The sequence below is a fragment of the Acanthochromis polyacanthus genome, chromosome 18 (genome assembly GCF_021347895.1).
Source record: "Acanthochromis polyacanthus isolate Apoly-LR-REF ecotype Palm Island chromosome 18, KAUST_Apoly_ChrSc, whole genome shotgun sequence".
NCBI classification, from domain to species: domain Eukaryota; kingdom Metazoa; phylum Chordata; class Actinopteri; family Pomacentridae; genus Acanthochromis; species Acanthochromis polyacanthus.
The window spans coordinates 23234465-23256466 of NC_067130.1; the positions used below are offsets into that span (position 1 = coordinate 23234465).

Consider the following 22002-nt stretch of genomic DNA (forward strand, 5'->3'; position numbering starts at 1 on the left):
ACAATATTTCTGCCTTTTATGATGCTTGATAGGTGGCGCCGTCTGAAGGCCCAGATGATTGAAAAACGTTCTAAGCTAGGTGAATCCCAGACCTTGCAGCAGTTTAGCCGGGATGTGGACGAGATTGAGGCTTGGATCAGTGAGAAACTGCAGACTGCAACTGATGAGTCGTACAAGGATCCCACCAACATCCAGGTACACACTTAGCCTCAATTGGTACAGACTTGACTCACAAAAGCTCCAACAGCAGGGCTAGCCTGAAAAGCATCCTCTCAAATGGTTCAAGTCAGAGTGTAAATGTCCGACGTGGTAATGGTAACTAATTCTAAGCAAGCTGGTTGAGCCAAAATATGTCAGTCATGTGTCCTTGGTTAAATTAAAATTGCTAATCTGTTCGGTCTTGTCTTATTGACGATACTCTTTAACTGTGTCAAATCCCTCACTGTGCCCTGTCTGAAGTGAGACTGAATTTTTCTCTCACTGTCCCATTTTTTTTTTTTATAGCTATCCAAGCTGCTGGTAAGTTTGTAGCGTGTCAGCTGACTAACATCAGATTATTCTCCATGTGTCCATGTCCTTGCTATATGTGTAGACACGATGTAGAAACAAGCATTCCGTCCATCTTGAGTTTGTTCCTCATCAGTACTATTAATTGCCAGCTTCTTTCACTTGGGTTTTAATTTAGTTAAAATGTTTGGTTTAATTCTGTGTTCATTTTTTGTATTTTATTCTAGGTTTGTTTGGCACATTGAAGGTCTCTGGTTGTGGCTTCCATTTTTATTTTTTAATGCTTGGAGGGGAGTTATCTTTAAATTTGCTTCAAGTGTTTGAATCCACAGACAAGCTGATTGAAATAGTCTGAATAATAGAACAGCTGTAGTATGTCTGTTTTAAACTTTGACAAAAGCTTGTGAACTCATCGGACACTAGGCGGTGCTTTCATATGCGATAATCTATTTCAAACTCAGCTTGCTCCAGAGCAAGTAAGATGTTTAACGTAGTTCACCACAACAGTGTACTTTGGTAGGAAGTGAATGATTGTCATAGTTGTGAAAACCTAAATGTTAAAACTGAAGATACTTCATTAGCCCCAAATCCTGCTTCATTTGTTTCTGGATGCAAACGGGAAGCAACTTTGCAGTGACTCTTCCTCCAGTATTTTTTCTCAAAGTCAACTCTTTTGCACAATTGTTGTCATTTTGTGTTCTTCATTCGTCCTTTGTGTCTTGACACATTGTCTGTCATAGTTCGTTTCCTGCTGAAGTCAATGAAGTAATTTTTGTTTGCTACCTTCTAATTTTTTTAGTTAAAACACAATTTTATAAGCTACATCACATTGGGTCAATTAAAACAGTTCATCATAACTCTGTCAAAATGACTTTCATTTCAGATGTTATTCTGAATGTAAGTATGAAAGCATTGCTTTATGTTAAGCATCCAATGGCCCATGTTAGTTTAAGGAGAGTTTTGAATATTTCGAGATACACACGTGGACAAAATTGTTGGTACCCCTCAGTTAAAGAAGGAAAAACCCACAATTCTCACTGAAATCACTTGAAACTCACAAAAGTAACAATAAATAAAAATGTATTGAAAATTAAATAATCAAAATCAGCCATCACTTTTGAATTGTTGATTAACATAATTATTAAAAAAAAACAAACTAATGAAATAGGGCTGGACAAAAATGATGGTACCCATAACTTAATATTTTGTTGCACAACCTTTTGAGGCAATCAATTCAATTCAATTCAATTTTATTTATATAGCGTCAATTACAGTCAACTCGTCTCAAGACGCTTTACAGAACCCAAATGCCTGACCCCCAGAGCAAGCCCAAAGGCGACAGTGGCAAGGAAAAACACCCTTTTAACAGGGAAGAAACCTCGAGCAGAACCCGGCTCTATATAGGGGGGACCCATCTGCCTGCTGGCCGGGCGGGTTGAGAAGGACAGAAGAGGGCAAGGGGGAGGGATGGGAGAAGAGGGAGGGGTGGGAAAGCAAGGAAAACACAACACACATTTGGATACATGCATGACAGGATATGTGACACAGACAAAGTATAAGCTAACATTGAAAACTGACTCATAATTTACTCTTATGATGTACGGCTCTGACATTAAACATACTCCATATATAGCTAGCAGTAAAATTCAAACAGTATGTAAGTTAGCATAACAGTATAGTGAAGGCAATGCAGAGTTGACTGGTGGAAAAAGGGAGTTGGAAGCAGAGGGCCGGAGGAAGGCCAGCAGCAGCATCCCACAGTGGACATGGTGGAGACTGGACCAGCTGGTGGAACATCAACCGCAGATCTGAAGCATCCAGCTCTGGGACCAGGGACACTCGGAGAAATAGCACAGGGGGAAACAGAGTGAATGTACTGCAATAACGGTATACATATTAAATGTAAAGGTAGATAGAGAAGGGCTCAGTGCGTCAAGAAAAGTCCCCCAGCAGCCTAGGCCTATAGCAGCATGACTAGAGGCAGAACGAAGGGACGTCCAAGAAGGAGTCAGCTGTGCAAATGAAGACACAAGCCGAACCCCTGTGGGTCACCCAGTCAGCCCCAACTATAAGATTTGTCAAAAAGGAACGTTTTAAGCCTGGTCTTAAAAATAGAGAGGGTGTCTGCCTCCCGAACCCAAACTGGGAGCAGGTTCCACAGGAGAGGCGCCTGATAACTGAAGGCTCTGCCTCCCATTCTACTTTTAGAAATTCTAGGAACAACAAGTAAGCCTGCAGCTTGAGAGCGAAGAGTTCTACTAGGATAATAAGGTACTATCAGATCTTTAAGGTATGATGGAGATTGGTTATTAAGAGCTTTATATGTCAGAAGAAGGATTTTAAATTCTATTCTGGATTTAACAGGAAGCCAGTGAAGAGAAGCAAGTATAGGGGAAATATGATCTCTTTTGCTAACTCCTGTCAGTACTCTCGCAGCAGCGTTTTGGATCAACTGTAGATGTTTGAGAGAACTATTTGGACAACCCGATAATAAGGAATTGCAATAGTCAAGCCTGGAAGTAACAAAAGCATGAACTAATTTTTCTGCATCACTCTGAGACAGAATGTTCCTGATTTTTACAATATTACGCAGGTGAAAAAAGGAAGTCCTACAGACTTGCTTTATGTGTGAGTTAAAGGACATGTCCTGGTCAAAAATAACTCCAAGATTCCTCACAGTAGTACTGGAGGCCAATGTGATGCCATCCAGAGTAACTATTTGCTTTGAAAGCGAGTTTCTAAGATGTTTGGGGCCAAATACAATGACTTCAGTTTTGTCTGAATTTAGCAGTAGGAAGTTAAAAGTCATCCAGGTTTTAATGTCCTTAAGACAATCTTGCAGTCTAGCTAACTGATCAGTTTCATCTGGCTTCATAGATAAATACAATTGTGTGTCATCTGCATAACAATGGAAGTTAATACAATGCTTCCTAATAATATTGCCTAAAGGAAGCATGTATAATGTGAAAAGTATCGGTCCTAAGACAGAACCCTGAGGAACTCCATGATTAACTTTAGTATGCTCAGAAGAGTTATTGTTGACATGCACAAGCTGGAACCTATCTGATAAGTAGGATTTAAACCAGTCCAGTGCTGTCCCTTTAATGCCAATTGAATGTTCTAGACGCTGTAATAAAATGTTGTGGTCGATTGTGTCAAACGCTGCACTAAGATCTAACAAAACAAGTATAGAGACTAGTCCATTATCTGATGCTATGAGAAGGTCATTAGTAACTTTCACTAGAGCTGTTTCTGTGCTATGATGCACTCTGAAGCCTGACTGAAACATTTCAAACAAATTATTCCTTTGTAAGTGTTCACATAATTGATTTGCAACTGTTCTTTCCAGAATTTTAGAGAGAAATGGTAGGTTGGATATCGGTCTATAGTTAGCTAACACATCTGGATCTAAATCACTGCAATTAAACGATTTCTGTATTTGTCAATGAGCGTTCTGCAGCTGTCAACAGGTATTTTGGCCCACTCCTCATGAGCAAACAGCTCCAGTTGTCTCAGGTTTGATGGGTGTCTTCTCCAAATGGCATGTTTCAGCTCCTTCCACATATGTTCAATGGGATTCAGATCTGGGCTCATAGAAGGCCACTTTAGAATAGTCCAACGCTTTTCTCTCAGCCATTCTTGGGTGTTTTTGGCTGTGTGTTTTGGATCGTTGTCCTGTTGGAAGGCCCATGACCTGCGACTGAGACCAAGCTTTCTGACACTAGGCAGCACATTTCTCTCCAGAATGCCTTGATAGTCTTCAGATTTCATCGTACCTTGCACACTTTCAAGACACCCTGTGCCAGATGCAGCAAAGCAGCCCCAAAACATTACTGAGCCTCCTCCATGTTTCACCGTAGGGACAGTGTTCTTTTCTTCGTATGCTTGGTTTTTGAGTCTATGAACATAGAGTTGATGTGCCTTACCAAAAAGCTCCAGTTTGGTCTCATCTGTCCAAAGGACATTCTCCCAGAAGCTTTGTGGCTTGTCAACATGCATTTTTGCAAATTCCAGTCTGGCTTTTTTATGAGTTTTTTTCAGCAGTGGTGTCCTCCTTGGTCGTCTCCCATGAAGTCCACTTTGGCTCAAACAACGACGAATGGTGCGATCCGACACTGATGTACCTTGGCCTTGGAGTTCACCTTTAATTTCTTTGGAGGTTACTCTGGGCTCTTTGGATACAATTCGAACGATCCGTCTCTTCGATTTGTCATCAATTTTCCTCTTGCGGCCACGTCCAGGGAGGTTGACTACTGTCCCGTGGGTCTTGAACTTCTGAATAATATGAGCCACTGTTGTCACAGGAACTTCAAGCTGTTTAGAGATGGTCTTATAGCCTTTACCTTTAAGATGTTTGTCTATAATTTTTTTTTTCGGATGTCCTGGGACAATTCTCTCCTTCGCTTTCTGTTGTCCATGTTCAGTGTGGTACACACCTTTTCACCAAACAGCAGGGTGACTACTTGTCTCCCTTTAAATAGGTAGACTGACTGATTATGAGTTTGGAAACACCTGTGATGTCAATTAAATGACACACCTGAGTTAATCATGTCACTCTGGTCAAATAGTTTTCAATCTTTTATAGAGGTACCATCATTTTTGTCCAGGCCTGTTTCATTAGTTTGTTTTTTAAATAATTATGTTAATCAACAATTCAAAAGTAATGGCTGTTTTTGATTATTTAATTTTCAATAAATTTTTATTTATTGTTACTTTTGTGAGTTTCAAGTGATTTCAGTGAGAATTGTGGGTTTTTCCTTCTTTAACTGAGGGGTACCAACAATTTTGTCCACGTGTGTAAGCCAGGAGCTTGTGGTTCTCATGCTGTGTCTCTTCTGCCTCTGTGTGTGCTATCAGAGTAAGCATCAGAAACATCAGGCATTTGAGGCCGAGCTGCATGCAAACGCAGACAGAATCCGTGGAGTTATTGACACTGGCAACGCCCTGATCCAGAGAGGAGCCTGTGCCGGTAGCGAGGATGCAGTTAAGGTATATGCATATTGTTAATGTTGTACAACAGAATCATATCAAGAGGCGGTTCAGTGCATTACATACATCACATTAATTTCTAATAAATGGTATAATTATAAATTATCATGTGAAATACTGTTGCTAGGAAGTACTGGAAAAGCACTATATAATTATAAGGCTATCTGTACATATTCACCCTCTGAACCCAGAAATCCACTGGCAGGTTTGGAAGACATTTTATCTTTTTTCAAAAAGTCTTCAAATTGACAATCAGAAACCAAAAAGAAGACATTCCCATGAACTACTCATTAGTGAAATGCTGTTCTGTGCTTATAATCTAATATGTAATGGCTCGTTTAAAATCTCACACGTATGGAAAGTAATGGAAAATGTAACTAGTAAATTATCTGTAGAATGTAAAGTTGCAGTGTTTTAACACCTCGGGGCAAAAACTGGAGAAAGTTGGGAAAAAATTGGACAAGCTAATTCAGTTTTCTTTAACTTTTGTGAAATAATTGATCACAGAAGTTCCGCTTTGTTTTTGTGTTATTGGGGGTCTTTTTCTTTAGGATTTCTGGCATTATATCTATCATACTGCATAAAAGACAATTTCAGAGATCTCTACTTCTAGCAAGACTTTATATTGCAATGAAAAATAAGATCACAGTGGGTGAAAATGTGAACTGTACTCTGTGGTATTAAAAATGTCTTCAAAAATCTTACAATTAAGTTTGTGAAATCTGCAGTAACCCAGTTTTTTGTTATGATTGTGAAAGGTCAGTGATATCTGACTCAAGAAGATTTAAGATAAATTCGTAGATAATGAAAATAAGGGTCATTTAAATCACATTATTGGTCTGATATTTTTCTTAGATTGTTTAACTTTTTAAAACTTGTCTGGTTTCCAGGCTCGCCTCGGTGCTCTAGATGAGCAGTGGCAGTTCCTTGTTAACAAATCTGCAGAAAAGAGCCAGAAACTCAAAGAGGCTAACAAACAGCAGAACTTCAACACAGGAATCAAGGACTTTGACTTCTGGCTTTCTGAGGTGAGATTCTTCATGGCACACACAAACACTGATAGACTAATGCTCAGGAGATGATCTCAAAAGGCTCATGCATGGTGTCGTCTCTCAGGTGGAAGCTCTTCTTGCCTCTGAGGATTATGGCAAAGATCTGGCCTCAGTCAACAACCTGCTAAAGAAACACCAGCTGCTGGAGGCTGATATTTCTGCCCATGAGGTATGCAGCTCATTGTCACAGATGTCTCTGCATTTGGGTCAGCTGTTCCTCAGAGAACACCCAAGACCTTATTAAAGAACACTGTTGTATTTTAGACTCATGACACAAATTATAGAATCTCCTAATCGAAAGTTGGTAGTGACAAAATATTTGAAAAGGCCTAGTTGGAAACAGAAATTGTTAATAGTGTATAATAGAGGTGAAACAGCAAAGATTATACCTGTTGTGGAATTTCAACGAGGTCAAGAGAGGATGAGGAGGCAGACATAGAGATGCACTGGAGACTCAGATGTCTTAGGTTGAGAATAAGGTTTACTGACGTCAGGAGAAGTGATACAACATAGCAGCACATTCATGGACCATTGCCAACATCAGTTCTGAGGATTCTCTTTGATCTTGGGTATATATTGGGTTGGGAGGAATGCCATATTTAGGTTACAACCTCACATGGTGACAACTTTCCTGCTCAGGCACATCAGACTAAATGATATCTAATCTTGACCAGGTAAGGGAGTCCTGACCTATCATCTTCCTACAGCAGTTGTCTTTCTCATGTACATATTAGCAGGAGAGAAGGCCTGAACGTGCTCACACCCTTAGTTTAGGAGAAGTAAATAGGAACAGGGTTATAAGGTAGAATAATTTGAGGTGACTCATAGGATCTATGAGATGATTTAGGGTTACTGCAGTTTACAGTTGCAACCTGTATGATGTCTTCACCTAACAGCTGCAAGCAAATTCCTTAGAAGGAAAGAGAGTGTTTTTTCCTTCACAACACTGTGCAGTGGCAAATTAAATACAATAAGAGGCACTGACCACCACTCTCTCTGCTGCAGGATCGTCTGAAGGATCTGAACGGCCAGGCCGACAGCCTTATGGCCAGCAACGCTTTTGACACCTCACAGGTGAAGGACAAGCGCGATGCTGTAAATGGCCGCTTTGCCAAGATAAAGAGCATGGCAGCTGGTCGTCGTGCTAAACTCAACGAGTCCCACCGTCTGCATCAGTTCTTCAGGGACCTTGATGATGAAGAGTCTTGGATCAAGTAAGAAGATCCACTCTAACGTTGTCTTGAGGAGAATCTCAATTTTAACTTACATGTTGTTGCCCCGACTCCACACAGAGAGAAGAAGTTGCTTGTGAGTTCGGAGGACTACGGACGTGATTTGACAGGAGTACAGAATCTGAGGAAGAAACACAAGAGGCTGGAGGCTGAACTTGGAGCCCATGAGCCAGCCATTCAGGTAGCGTTTTCTGTTCAATGTATTTCTTCACAGAGATCTTTAGTTTAAATGTGCAAAAAGGTGACCAGAGATAGTAGACTCGGTGAGACCTCCTGTTTCTCTACACTTGTAAAGACCATGTATATCTTGTCAGTCTTGAATTTACAGTGACTCCTCCAACTCTTTATTTGCTATGATACAATATGTAGGATAACTACTAAAGCGATTATTTTTGCACTCGTTAAGTCAAAGGGGCACCACCCCGGGTATCCAGGGAAATTATTAATTTAGGCAGAATCTCAAGGAGATTCCTGTTGAAATACAGTTGATCAGTCTGATATCTGAAAGTCTAGAATTCTCAGTTGAAATTGATCTCAGTTCTCACACACAGAAAACTCACAAGAAGGTGGATTGTTCTAAGTGAAAACATTAACTATTCTACCAAAACAATACAATTATGTGAATTATTGTGAATTATGTACAGTGAGAAATGTGACGTATATGTACGTGCGTGGATATGTGTGTCTGTGTGTGTGCGTATGTGGGATTGTGTGTGTGTGTGTGGATCAGGTTCAAATCAGCATATTAGAAGATGAGGATCAACATCCGTTTGGCCAAGTAATAGCCAAACGGATGTTGACTGGAGAGCCGCAAAAATTACGAAAAATGGAAAACTGGTTCTATCAGTTCTTGTCAAAAATCACAGCTCAAGGAAAAGAAATAAGTTCAGGCTTGCATTGAAAGTGAGCAAAAATGTCTATCTTCAATTACAAAAACGTCCAGAACGAATTGGTGAAAGAGACCAAACTCTGGAATAAAGGAACTTCAGAAGCTAAAGAAAAGTACACGTCTTAGAGAAGGAAATTTTTAGATGCTCCACAGTGTGCTTGGAGCAAGTCAGAGAGAGGACAAAAGAGGAAGAGGGCGAGAACAGGGCGCTGTCCGTTTTTATCAGTTTGTCCGGCCTGGAGGCGTGGATAGGATGCTTTGGCGCGATTCTTTCTAGTAACCTGATCACTCTCCTTTGTCTTCAGAGGAGAGGGGAATTGATGTTGGCTAAGAATGAACTAAAATACATGATATTAAACACGCGGACGCGATCTGTTTATTCTTCACCATAATCCCGTCAACCAAAAATGAACAAATGCCGGATTATACAGGTTAACAAATGCGTGAGTTATTTAATTCAATAAAACTATATGTGAATGTGCTCTAGATACGAAAACTATATGTCACAGTGAAGATATGATTACATGTTATACATATGGTAATGAATATCACAAATTCACCCTTTTCAACCTGAATAACACAAGAATTCACAATTAATATTAGGAATTCATTCTGACATTATTGTGTTCTCGCCATCGGTAGGGGGCACTGTGGGACTGTGGAAGAAATTGGATTAAACACCAAAATTTAATGTTTGGTTCTACTCTATACAAAAGCACAATTTTTGAATATGTTATAGATGAAGTCCTTTCTGTAACTTTAGTAAACCTGAAAACACAAAATACATCTCAGAAATATGAATTTTGAGTATGTTTTGTTTCAGTTTAAAAGTTGGTACCAGTTCTCCAGGGGGGTTATAAAATTTTACGGCTCTCCTTATCTGATCCTGCTGAGAGGAAGAAAGCATTCCTGAGGGGGAAGAACGGGGTTTTGGCTTGAGAGTTGATTAAAAGAAAACATTCACAGCATGACTCTCACAGTGAGAGTCATTGTCTTTCAAATGGTTCTTCCAAGGTGTTAATGCTCTGCAGGGAACTCCATCCCTCTGCAGGAGGTCTGAGAGTCCTTTACTGTAAATGAAAGCACACAAAGAAATACATGTGTCCCAATTTTCTTCCAGAAACTGGGGGTTGTTCTGTAGGGAGAGGAGAGAGTTCTGGATCTGTCTAATGTCCAAAATAACAGTTTGATGCGGGTCCTAGACCCCCATCCTAAGAGAGTGTGTTCTTATCTGAGTTGTCATCTCCTCTGGAATTCCAAAGACCACGATGTTCCCTACAAATATAACATATTTATATTTGTCACAAAAAACAATCTTGAATTTTGATTCTTTGGTACATTTATTAAAGGTCCTCTGGAAATATGACAAAATCTGCTGAGTCAAAAATATAGTGTATCAAATGAGACTTATTTAAATTCTCTGAGAAGTCAGCAGCTGTAGTCAGTTATCATCACTCATAACAAGGTGAGAGATCATGGCATTAAGAAAATTAGATTACCACAACTTTATGCCTCACCAAACTGATCTTTCAAATTGTTGTATTTATATTTTTGACAAAATTATGAGTCATTGGAAAATCAGTACTGTCATGATATTAATGGTGTTTACAAATATTGTTCAAAACTTTGTGTTTCTGATCATAAATGTCCTGTATAATGTGCATAGACGCATTTGTCAGGCTGTTGAATTACCTGTACAGGTTGGATATAGTCCACATTCTGTTCTGGGAAATACTGTGGCTTTTGCATGCAGTAATTGGATATGTGTTTTGTGTGCTCCCAGTCGGTGCTGGACACTGGGAAAAAGCTGTCTGATGACAACACCATCGGCCAGGAGGAGATCCAGCAGAGGCTCGCTCAGTTTGTGGACCACTGGAAGGAACTGAAAGACTTATCGGGAGCAAGGTAGACCTGTCGTGCTATACAGATACACAGGACAAGTGCAGCCTATGATGCAAACACACAGATAGAAAAAGATGTGCAAATATGTATGTCTACTTCCAGGGGACAGAGGCTGGAAGAGTCGCTGGAGTACCAGCAGTTTGTGGCGAATGTGGAAGAGGAAGAAGCTTGGATTAATGAGAAGTTGAATCTTGTGGGGAGTGAAGACTATGGAGATACACTGGCTGCTGTGCAGGTGCTTCTCTCTTTCAAACTTCTGCATTATAAATCCACATATACTTGTTTTTCACGATCATTAGGGATGATGCGATTCGCTAACTGTCAAGGAAAAACATTGTTTTAACAGGGCTTACTGAAAAAGCATGAAGCATTTGAGACGGACTTCACCGTACACAGGGACAGAGTCAATGATGTGTGTGCTAATGGAGAAGAGCTTATCAAGAAGGTACTGACTGTAATATGCAGACAAAAAAGGCCACTTTTCACAAGGAGTGGCGTAACTATCTATGTGGATGAGTGCAGAAGTAAAGGTTTTTAATGCAATTTCTTTACATTTACAACAGAACAATCACCATGTGGACAACATCAGTGCCAAGATGTCGGCTCTGCGAGGCAAAGTCTCTGAGCTGGAGAGGGCAGCAGCTCAGAGGAAGGCCAAGCTGGATGAAAACTCTGCCTTCCTACAGTTTAACTGGAAGGCTGATGTGGTGGAATCCTGGATTGGTGTGAAAATAGAACTTCTGTCTTCAATTCAGTTTTAGTTATACTGCTTCAATTTACAACATATACCATCTGGGGACACTTTAAGGTCAAGACCTTACAATTTCATAGAGTGGTTTCATTTCGAAAAACTAAGATGTACTGAAAAACCCACCATTACAATATATTTTCTCCAGAGATGCAATGGCTTAGTACCTTTGTGTGTACAGAGACCATTAACTGTGAACCTATTCTGCAGACAGAAGCTGAGCAGGGCAGAGACTGTTCTTGCCCTTCAGGGTATCATTGGCTACAGATATTCAAACTCTCCCCTCCTTTAAATCATATGTTCTAGAGATGACTCAGAGTAAATGTTAAAAAGGTCAGATTTTAGTCTCCGTCAGGTTGGGCCGGTTAAAAATTGTGAAAATGTCAGGGTGTTCACAGATAGTCTGTTCTTCCTGGTGCCAAAGATAAATAGGAAGGCTAGTCCAGGAAGGCTGTTCATGCAGCACTTTTCTCATGACAGTCGCACCAAGAATAGTCCAACCAATGAGAGTTTAGTTAGATAAGTGCATATTAACAAATCAATCAGCAGATGAGAGGACAACGGCTCTATTTGTTTCAGTTTTGGGGTAACCAAAACAGCTATTTTGTTGTGCCCTGCTTCCAGCTTTTTTTTCTACACTATGCTAATCATGTGCCCAAATATGAAACTCCATCTTCAAAATATCATTTGAAAAGAGTGAGCTACAGTCAGTCTGTATGATAGATGGACAGTATCCGGGATTTGGTATTATCTCTCAACTACTGATGTGGTTTCTGTTTAGGTGAGAAAGAAAACAGCCTGAAGACAGATGACTATGGCAGAGACCTGTCCTCTGTGCAGACTCTGCTCACCAAACAGGTATGCCCTCCTCTGAATAAGTGTTCTGCTTGTTCTCCATACTATGTTATTCTTTGCTTTCTCATTGTCACCATCACTCGTGTCTTTTTCTCTCTGTCTACAGGAAACATTTGATGCTGGTCTCCAGGCCTTCCAGCAGGAGGGAATTACTAACATTACAGCTCTGAAAGACCAGCTGCTCGCTGCAAAGCATGTCCAGTCAAAAGCCATCGAAGCCCGTCATGCTGCCTTGATGAAACGTTGGAACCAGCTGCTGTCCAACTCTGCTGCTCGCAAGAAGAAGCTTCTGGAAGCTCAGGAGCACTTCAGAAAGGTAAAGAGATCTGAGATGGTTTTGTAATGAAGCAGGGTGGTCAATGCTTCTCAGAAAGCGCTTCAGAAATTTAATGAATCAAAACAATAGAAGCAGAGGTCTTTGAACAAACCTTAATCAAGCGTAAAGGAATCTCATCTGTATACGGAGCTTGCTTTAACGATCACATCTTCTCCACTCCCACCCAAGGTTGAAGACCTGTTCCTGACATTTGCTAAGAAGGCATCAGCCTTCAACAGCTGGTTTGAGAATGCAGAGGAAGATCTGACAGACCCAGTGAGGTGCAACTCTCTGGAGGAGATCCGGGCGTTGCGTGAGGCCCACGAGGCTTTCCGCTCCTCACTGAGCTCAGCTCAGGCTGACTTCAACCAGCTGGCAGAGCTGGACCAGCAGATCAAGAGCTATCAGGTGATGTCCAACCCCTACACCTGGTTCACCATGGAGGCCCTGGAGGAGACCTGGAGGAACCTGCAGAAGATCATCAAGGTCTATACATGAAAAATTCAGCACATAATCACAAATACAGCCCGCCAATGTTTTCAGTCACATTCTCCTCTGACCCTCTGTACAAATGATCACATTTAATTAGAAACAAGGATCAAAGACCATAAAGTGAAAATGAAGTAAATCTCATAAGCCCCTTTATTTCTAGCACTTCATTCTGTTAATCTGACGGCAACTTAATGTATCAGCTTTATGTCTAAATGAACACCCTGGTCACATTTCCGTAAAAGTCACGCCAGCAATCTTGCAAGGTCTGATCTAGTAGTACTTTCACATCCCTTTCAACACGGCACAAGTCTGAACTCGGCCACCACTTTAACCCTTAACAGTACACCTGGGGTCCATGCGGACCCTAGTGGTATATAACTTGTCATAATTTTTAATCTGTAAGTTGGATTTTTCTGTCCCTTTAGGTAGCTGTCACCCACATAGTTGCCATCACATACACCAAACCTTATTTCATTTCATCAGGTTTGTGATGTATGGATAGAAAAATCATTTGGTGTACATACAGACCCCAGCCAGATCCCCAGAAAGACTGTGCATCTTTTATTTGTTTATGTTTGTGTTGTGTCGCTCTTGTGATGACTGCTTCAGTTGCATTGTGTTTCATTTCAATTCAGGAGTTCCTACACTAATATAGTAAGCAATACACGTTTGTAATCATCAATAGTAATTTCATTGTTTCTTTCATATTTGTATCTATAGATGACATATGTTTTAGGAAAATATACATTGAGAGGATATGGACAGGTACAGAAATGTGAAACAGATGAAATACTACTGAGGTCCAGCTGGACGCCAAGTGTACGGATGACGTAGGTTTTGCCACGTGTACTGATGAGGGTTAATAGATAGACACCCATAAGCAGTGACGCTTGGAGTTGTGTGAAGTGATTTAGGAAAGACCTTTTCCTCATTTCAGCACCAATATTTGTCCAAAAACATCACAAAGAGGCTTAATGCATAGTTTGTGTGCCAAAATCACAACATACTGTTCTCCTTCACTTTGTTGTATAATTTCACATCAATTAGGCTACAAATTAAATGTTAATAATAATAAAACTTTTTTTGCAAAGAAAACAGACTGTACCAGCTTAGAATACTGATACTCATGGAAAATTAATTTGATCCAAGTCTTGTTTTGTTTTTCTTCCTCCAGTAAACATTAACAGAAGCTGAAGTTTGTTCATTCTACCTGTTCAGGACTATTTCCTTTTGAGTTTATTTCTGACCTGCAGCACCAGACAGCAGCAGGCTCTATGTGTGTAAAGAGAGAAAGAGGTGCACATTTGAACACAGAACAACAGAACTGGTGATTTCATAAAATTAACTATGAATGATATCAGAGACAGCATGGAGAGCGGATCTGTCCAGGTCAGGAGCCAACCACAGATCGCCCTGTGTAAGTTTATCAGCTGCAGCTAAATATTTAGTTACATCGTTGCCATCTTCAGGTTGAGTCCTGAGTATCATTCTTTAAGAAATCAGAAATAAACCAGGCAGTTCCTAAGCTGTTATGAGTTTGGATTTTGTTTCCGCAATTGCATTGCTTTGCATGTTCCATCAACTGTATATTTTCTAATTTTGTGTGAATTACAAATACCACGTGCGCACTGTCACTCTCTCCAGCTCTGTGGGGACTATTTCGGCAAGAGGCTGTGAGTAACATTAATGGCAATGTGTCCTATGTCTGAAGAATCACCCTCACTTTTAACAAGAGTAATGAAGCCAGCAATGTTATGTATTCCATGCCTGAAAGGGACTATACAAATCCTTTTCTGTGATTTGAAGACAATCTAAGTTTGAGTTTACAGTGTAACAATTTATGATCAGAATTAAAGTTTTTATGTTTTCAGTGCAGTTCATCTTTCTATTGTTGTCCTGTGTGTGTAAATGTGTGTAGGAGCGAGAACTGGAGTTGCAGAAGGAGCAAAGGAGGCAAGAAGAAAATGACAAGTTGCGTCAGGAGTTTGCTCAGCATGCCAACGCTTTCCACCAGTGGCTACAAGAGACCAGGTAGAGGGCGAGTTCTTTCAACTCAATCTTGACATTTTTATAGTCTGCCTCGTGGCAGCTAGCTCTTTTTTAATTGGTAACCCTCTAAACCTTGAGCTGTTTCTGGGCCTTTTTGCTCTTGATGCCTTTTCACTCACTGTGGGCTCATTTTTAGTGTAATGGGAAGTCCTGCGCCTCTTTGTAAATGAGGCAACCATAGATAGAAGTAGAGAGGACTAAAGCTCATTGTTTGTATAGTATGACATAATTAGAATGCCAGAAATCATAAAAAAGAAAAAAACAAATTTAATTTCTTTGATTATTTTTTTTTAAAGAGAAAAAACCTAGAATCAACATAGACAAGTGTTCACAGATCCATCCTTGCCTTTTCTCTCCTGTCTGTCCTGTGGAAAACTGTTTTTGGCAAATTTTTAAATGACACCTGTAGAAGAAATAGATTTTCATGAAATAGTATGGTTTTAAGCTCAGATTTGGTCATTTTTACTGCCAGAAATGCACATCATACAGTGGGTATGGAAAGTATTCAGACCCCTTGAAATGTTTCACTCTCTGTGTCATCGCAGCCATTTGCCAAAATCAAAAAAGTTCATTTTATTTCTCATTAATGTACACTCAGCACCCCATCTTGACAGAAAAAAACTGAAATGTAGACATTTTTGCAAATTTATTAAAAAGAAAAACGGAAATATCACATGGTCATAAGTATTCAGACCCTGTGTTCAGTATTGAGTAGAAGGACCCTTTTCAGGTAGTACAGCCATGAGTCTTCTTGGGAATGACGCAACAAGTTTTCACACCTGGATTTTGGGGATCCTCTGCCATTCTTCCTTGCAGATCCTCTCCAGTTCTGTCAGGTTGGATGGTGAACGTTGGTGGACAGTCATTTTGAGGTCTCTCCAGAGATGCTCAATTGGGTTTAGGTCAGGGCTCTGGCTGGGCCAGTCAAGAACGGTCACAGAGTTGTTCTGAAGCCACTCCTTTGTTATTTTAGCTGTGTGCTTAGGGTCATTGTCCTGGTGAAAGATGAACCTTCGGCCCAGTCTGAGGTCCTGAGCATTCTGGAAGAGGTTTTCCTCCAGGATATCTCTGTACTTGGCCGCATTCATCCTTCCTTCAATTGCAACCAGTCGTCCTGTCCCTGCAGCTGAAAAACACCCCCACAACATGATGCTCCCACCACCATGTTTCATTGTAGGGATTGTATTGGGCAGGTGATGAGCAGTGCCTGGTTTTCTCCACACATACTGCTTAGAATTAACACCAAAAAGTTCAATCTTGGTCTCATCAGACCAGAGAATCTTATTTCTCATACTCTGGGAGTCCTTCATGTGTTTTTTTGGCAAACTCTATGCGGGCTTTCATGTGTCTTGCACTGAGGAGAGGCTTCCGTCGGGCCACTCTGCCATAAAGTCCCGACTGGTGGAGGACTGCAGTGATAGTTGACTTTGTGGAACTTTCTCCTATCTCCCGACTGCATCTCTGGAGCTCAGCCACAGTGATCTTTGGGTTCTTCTTTACCTCTCTCACCAAGGCTCTTCTCCCACCATTGCTCGGTTTTTGGCTGGACGACCAGGTCTAGGAAGAGTTGCGGTCGTCCCAAACTTCTTCCATTTGAGGATTATGGAGGCCACTGTGCTCTTAGGAACCTTGAGTGCTGCAGAAATTCTTTTGTAACCTTGGCCAGATCTGTGCCTTGCCACAGTTCTGTCTCTGAGCTCCTTGGGCAGTTCCTTCCACCTCATGATTCTCATTTGCTCTGACATGCACTGTGAGCTGTAAGGTCTTATATAGACAGGTGTGTGCCTTTCCTCATCAAGTCCAATCAGTTTAATTAAACACAGCTGGACTCCAATAAAGAAGCAGAACCATCTCGAGGAGGATCAGAAGAAATGGAAAGCATGTGAGTTAAATATGAATGTCACTGCAAAGGGTCTGAGTACTTATGACCATGTGATATTTCAGTTTTTCTTATTTAATAAATTTGCAAAAATGTCTACATTTCAGTTTTTTTTCTGTCAAGATGGGGTGCTGAGTGTACATTAATGAGAAATAAAATAAACTTGTTAGATTTTGGCAAATGGCTGCAATGACACAGAGAGTGAAAAATTTCAAGGGGTCTGAATACTTTCCGTACCCACTGTACATGATTAGTTAAAGAACCTTTGGAAAATTGAAACTCTGACCAAAAACCAAAAGCTGATTTTTACGGTTCCTTACTATTATTTACATTTTTAAAAATAATTGGTTTTTAAAAGACATATTCCCTTCAAACTCACTGGTAATTTTTGAGTTTCAGACGGTTAAACAAAAATAGGTGCTCAGCAGGAAGTGTCCTTTTTTTATAGATTGTGAAGAAAATGTCTGTTGCATGGTGATGTTGCTCTCTGCCTTGTTGGTATCTGTGAAAAATCTCAGCATACTTCGAGTTCACTGGTGATGTGTTTGCTCTCTTGCTAAACTGACAGATTAAATAGGTCTGTTGGCAAAACCAAGACACAAAACACATCAGCACTGTCCACACTAGTGTTGGGTTGTCTGCAGTCAGTTGTCGCCTCATGTTGTTAACATGTATTTCTCTCTCTCTCTCTCTTTCTCTCTCTCTCTCTCTCGCTCTCTCTCCTTCTCCCCTCCTTTCTCGTGGCTGCTTCCTCGCTGGTGCTTGGGATTACTGTGCTAATCAGGACATATCTTCTGGATGGGTTAATATCACTTTATTTTTATATATTTGATTAAATGTGTGTGAAAACAATGATGAAACTAAATCTTGATGTCAAAGGTGGTTGTTGTTTTGAAATGATCACCATCTTTTCTTCCTGGTGTAGATGTTTCCCTCCATTTCTTTGTCTGATGTTTAATCTCTCGTCCTTCTTTCCCCCATCCTCTCTCTGAATAGCATAGCATATCGACGGGTTATCTGTGTCTATCAGTACCAAGTTGCTGATGATCTTTCTGGAAGGTCAAACTCTTTCAAGCCTTGCTCAGTTTTCTTTTGCTTTTCTGACTCATGCAGTGCCCTCAGAGCTGTGTGACCTCATGCACACAAGTCTAAAAACACCATGTTGGGCCCCTGTGTACTTAGCACCTTCCTGCTGTACTAACATGTATCACCAAGTCGTCCCACTCAAAACACCAGGCTGCAGTCAGCACTGCTTTTAGACATTTAGTAGTGCTGCAACTAATGACGCGTCGACTAATCGTCTGAGCACGATACGTCATCAAAAGCGGAAGTGAGTGTGCAATGCAACAGAAATCACTGTCCGACCGGAGCGCGGAACAAGGATGGACATCGGCGCTGCACCGTGCATACATAATATATGCACGGTGCAGCGCCGATGTCCGTCCTTGTTCCGCGCTCCGGTCGGACGGTGATTTCTGTTGCATTGCACACTCACTTCCGCTTTTGATGACGTATTGTGCTCAGACGATTAGTCGAATCGTCGTTAGTTGCAGCACTAACAGTGAGCTGAGTAGTTGTCACAGTTTACTGTCTGTACTTCAGGAATGAAAACTGCAATTCACTAATTTCCATTTCGTGTGTGGGTGTGTGTCATTCAGGCATAACATTCTGACCACTGACGGGTAGCATGAATAACACCAATTATCTCTTCATCATGGCACCTGTTAGTGGGTTGGATAAATTAGTCAGCAAGTGAACATTTTGTTATCAAAGTTGATGTGTTAGAAACAGGAAAAATAGGCAAGCTTATAGATTTGAGCGTGTTTGACAAGCACCAAATTATGATGCTCGACGACTAGTTCAGAGCATCTCCAAAACTGCAGCTCTTGTGGGGTGTTTCTGGTCTGGAGTGGTCAATATCTATCAAAAGTGGTCCAAGGAAGGAACAGTGGTGAACCGGTGACAGGATTATGGACGGCCAAGGCTTTTTGATGTATGTTGCGAAGAAGGCAGTCCCGTGTGGTCCAATCCAACACACAAGCTGCTGTTGCTGAAGAAGTTAATGCTGGTTCTGATACAAAGGTGTCAGTGCATCAATTTGTTGTGTAGGGGGCTCCACAGCTGCAGACCAGTCAGGGTGCCCATGCTGACCCCTGTGCACCGCTGAAAGCGCCAACAATGGGCATGTGAGATTCAGAACTGGACTATAGAGCAATGGAAGAAGGTGGCCTGGTCTGATGAATCACATTTTCTTGAACATCACGTAGATGGCCAGGTGCCGGTACGTCGCTTACCAGGGGAACACATGGCACCAGGATGCACTATGGAAGAAGACAAGCGGGCGGTATGATGCTTTGGACAATGCTCTGCTGGGAAACCTTGGGTCCTGTCATCCATGTGGATATTTCTTTTGACACATACCACCTATTGCATTGTTACAGACCATGTACATCCTTTCATGGAAATATTCCCTGATGGCTGTGGCCTTTTTCAGCAGGGTAATGTGCTGTGCCACAAAGCAAAAATGGTTCAGGAATGGTTTGAGAGCTCAACGAGTTTGAGGTGTTGACTTGGCCTCCAATTTCCCCAGATCTCATTCCAGCATCTGTAGGATGTGCTGGACAAACAAGTTGGATCTATGGAGGCCCCACCTCATAACGTCCATGACTTGAAGGATCTGCTGCTAACATTTTAGTGTCAGATACCACAACAAACCTTCAGGGGTCTAGTGGAGTCCTTACCTTGATGGGTCAGGGTTGTTTTGGCAGCAAAAGGGGGACCAACACAATATTAGGAAGGTGGTCATAGTGTTACGCCTGATCAGTATGTATGTATGTGTGTATACATATGTAAATACACCCACATATTGTAATAAGTTACGTTCCACAGGGCCATTGTGATTTTATAAATATTCAGTGACTTCTGGGTGCACATCATCTTCTGTAACAGAATACCAGCTCTCGTATTTATGATCTACTAATGATAGGCTGCAGTTCCCACTTCTGTGTGCTGTAGCCCTAACCCTGCATGGTCTGGGTTATCAGTAGACTTTCAGCATGAAAGCAGCTCTGCTCTGAAGACAGCGTTTTAGCTCCACCTCCAATGGCATTCCAAGTCATTTTATCACGGTATGACAGATCAAATTACATACTATAGAACCAGTAAACTGCAAAAACTATTTAACTCATAGTTGAGAAAGGTTTCTCTGGAACACTGGATGTAGTAAGAATGTGTGTCTTCCTAACAGCAGTGTGTGTGCAGTAGTTCTCCAGACTGTGCTGCTTCGTCTCTAATTGAATTGTGTTGGTGTCAGGTCATGTATGGTGGAAGAGTCTGGTACCCTGGAGTCCCAGCTGGAGGCAACCAAGGTAAGTATTACTGTATATAGGTGTGGGAGTCTTCAAGGCTGTTTTTATATTGACCCAGAGGATTTTCCTCCAGAATACCACAACACTGCAAGAGACTTGTTACCTGCACAAAAAAGCAGCGATAGCTTGATGTTTTAATGGTAAAATATTTAAAGAGTGCTGTATTTTATTTATTTTTGCTCTCATCACATGAGTAAAAACTCATTTGTCACTGCAATATTAAGTCTTGCACCTCTTTGGAAACAACACAACCATGACCCAGAACTGTCTTATTTGCAGTATACCAAAGTTATATCATAAAAAAGAACTTGACATCTGTGTAACATCTAAAATATACAGTATATATTATTGCCAGTATAATCTGAAATTGTGATGATGTTCCCCAGTAAGCCCCTGTCATGGAACACTCTTGAGTCTCCACTGTGACTGCATTGGCACGGTCAATGACCACGTTCACCTGATTGACAGAAACGCTCATTATCGTCACTACTTCCAACACACTGAGTAGTAAGACACCATGGGTCATGTTTTGTTGATGTGCATTTGTGTGTGTAGCGTAAGCACCAGGAGATCCGTGCCATGCGCAGCCAGCTGAAGAAAATTGAAGACTTGGGTGCAGCTATGGAGGAAGCACTGATCTTGGACAACAAGTACACAGAGCACAGCACAGTGGGCCTGGCCCAGCAGTGGGATCAACTGGACCAACTGGGAATGAGGATGCAACACAATCTGGAGCAACAAATACAGGCCAGGTACACTATGGCATTCAAATCCACTGTTCAGGGAGTGCTACTAGTCATATGAAAGCTGTGTAAATTTTACATTCATGTTCCTCCTCCCTCTTTCAGAAACACCACTGGAGTGACAGAGGAGGCTCTGAAAGAGTTCAGCATGATGTTCAAGTAAGTAGATTTCTTCTGATCTTATGACTTCTTTGTGTTTGGTCCAAGTCAAATCCTTATCTTTACCTGTTACTATGCAGGCATTTCGACAAGGAGAAGTCAGGCCGTCTGAACCATCAGGAGTTCAAGTCATGCCTGCGCTCACTGGGCTATGACCTGCCCATGGTGGAAGAGGGAGAACCTGATCCTGAGTTCGAGTCCATACTGGACACTGTGGATCCTAATAGGTCTGACACGTTTGACATTGCTTTATCAAGTCTGAATTCATATTATTTATTATTACTTCAGTTTTTGTTTTGCACAGTGTGCACTTATAACAAGTTAACCTTAAATGCAACAGGTCAAAGAATCTGACAGGCCCCAAAACAGTGACTAACAATGCAAAAGTTCTTACTTTAGCATGGTACATAAATATTTTAAAAAGGACAAATATTGTATCTTACAGTTATTTCATTGGGTTATGAATGTTTAAGCCGTTCTACCATGTTTGTCCATCGATGGTTCTGTAATTAAGGAAATTACATCGATGCATTTACAAGGCTGTAATGCTTGTCGGTTTTTGGTGAACAGTTGTATCTGCTGCTAACTCCAAGGAATCTGTTTGCAGGGATGGAAACGTGTCGTTGCAGGAATACATGGCGTTCATGATCAGCCGTGAGACAGAGAACGTTAAGTCCAGTGAGGAGATCGAGAGCGCCTTCCGAGCCCTCAGCACTGAGAACAAACCCTATGTCACTAAAGAAGAGCTCTACCAGGTCAGATGTGCTCACTGCTCTGCATGTACATTCAGTTTCTGGTCTGCACAGAGGTCTTACTGTCCTC

General features: G+C 41.2%; 1 protein-coding gene across 8 annotated transcripts in view; it reads left to right on the forward strand.

Annotated features, from left to right (window-relative positions):
* The window catches only part of sptan1 (spectrin alpha, non-erythrocytic 1), an 80534-nt gene that overhangs the window by 58098 nt on the left and 434 nt on the right, over positions 1–22002 (forward strand). For 5 of the 8 annotated variants that reach the window (XM_022217959.2, XM_022217963.2, XM_022217961.2 and 2 more), the window contains 21 exons: positions 33–195; positions 505–519; positions 5365–5496; positions 6387–6524; positions 6613–6717; positions 7554–7762; positions 7841–7961; positions 10453–10574; positions 10674–10806; positions 10918–11016; positions 11135–11294; positions 12101–12177; positions 12281–12490; positions 12680–12976; positions 14901–15013; positions 17695–17712; positions 20224–20278; positions 20834–21030; positions 21127–21180; positions 21261–21407; positions 21788–21935. In XM_022217959.2, coding sequence (XP_022073651.1) covers positions 33–195; positions 505–519; positions 5365–5496; positions 6387–6524; positions 6613–6717; positions 7554–7762; positions 7841–7961; positions 10453–10574; positions 10674–10806; positions 10918–11016; positions 11135–11294; positions 12101–12177; positions 12281–12490; positions 12680–12976; positions 14901–15013; positions 17695–17712; positions 20224–20278; positions 20834–21030; positions 21127–21180; positions 21261–21407; positions 21788–21935 — 2713 coding nt within the window. Of the gene's footprint in view, positions 1–32; positions 196–504; positions 520–5364; positions 5497–6386; positions 6525–6612; positions 6718–7553; positions 7763–7840; positions 7962–10452; positions 10575–10673; positions 10807–10917; positions 11017–11134; positions 11295–12100; positions 12178–12280; positions 12491–12679; positions 12977–14900; positions 15014–17694; positions 17713–17906; positions 18222–20223; positions 20279–20833; positions 21031–21126; positions 21181–21260; positions 21408–21787; positions 21936–22002 lie in introns of those variants that run through there. The other 3 variants (XM_051938236.1, XM_022217960.2, XM_051938235.1) reach the window with 3 other exon arrangements.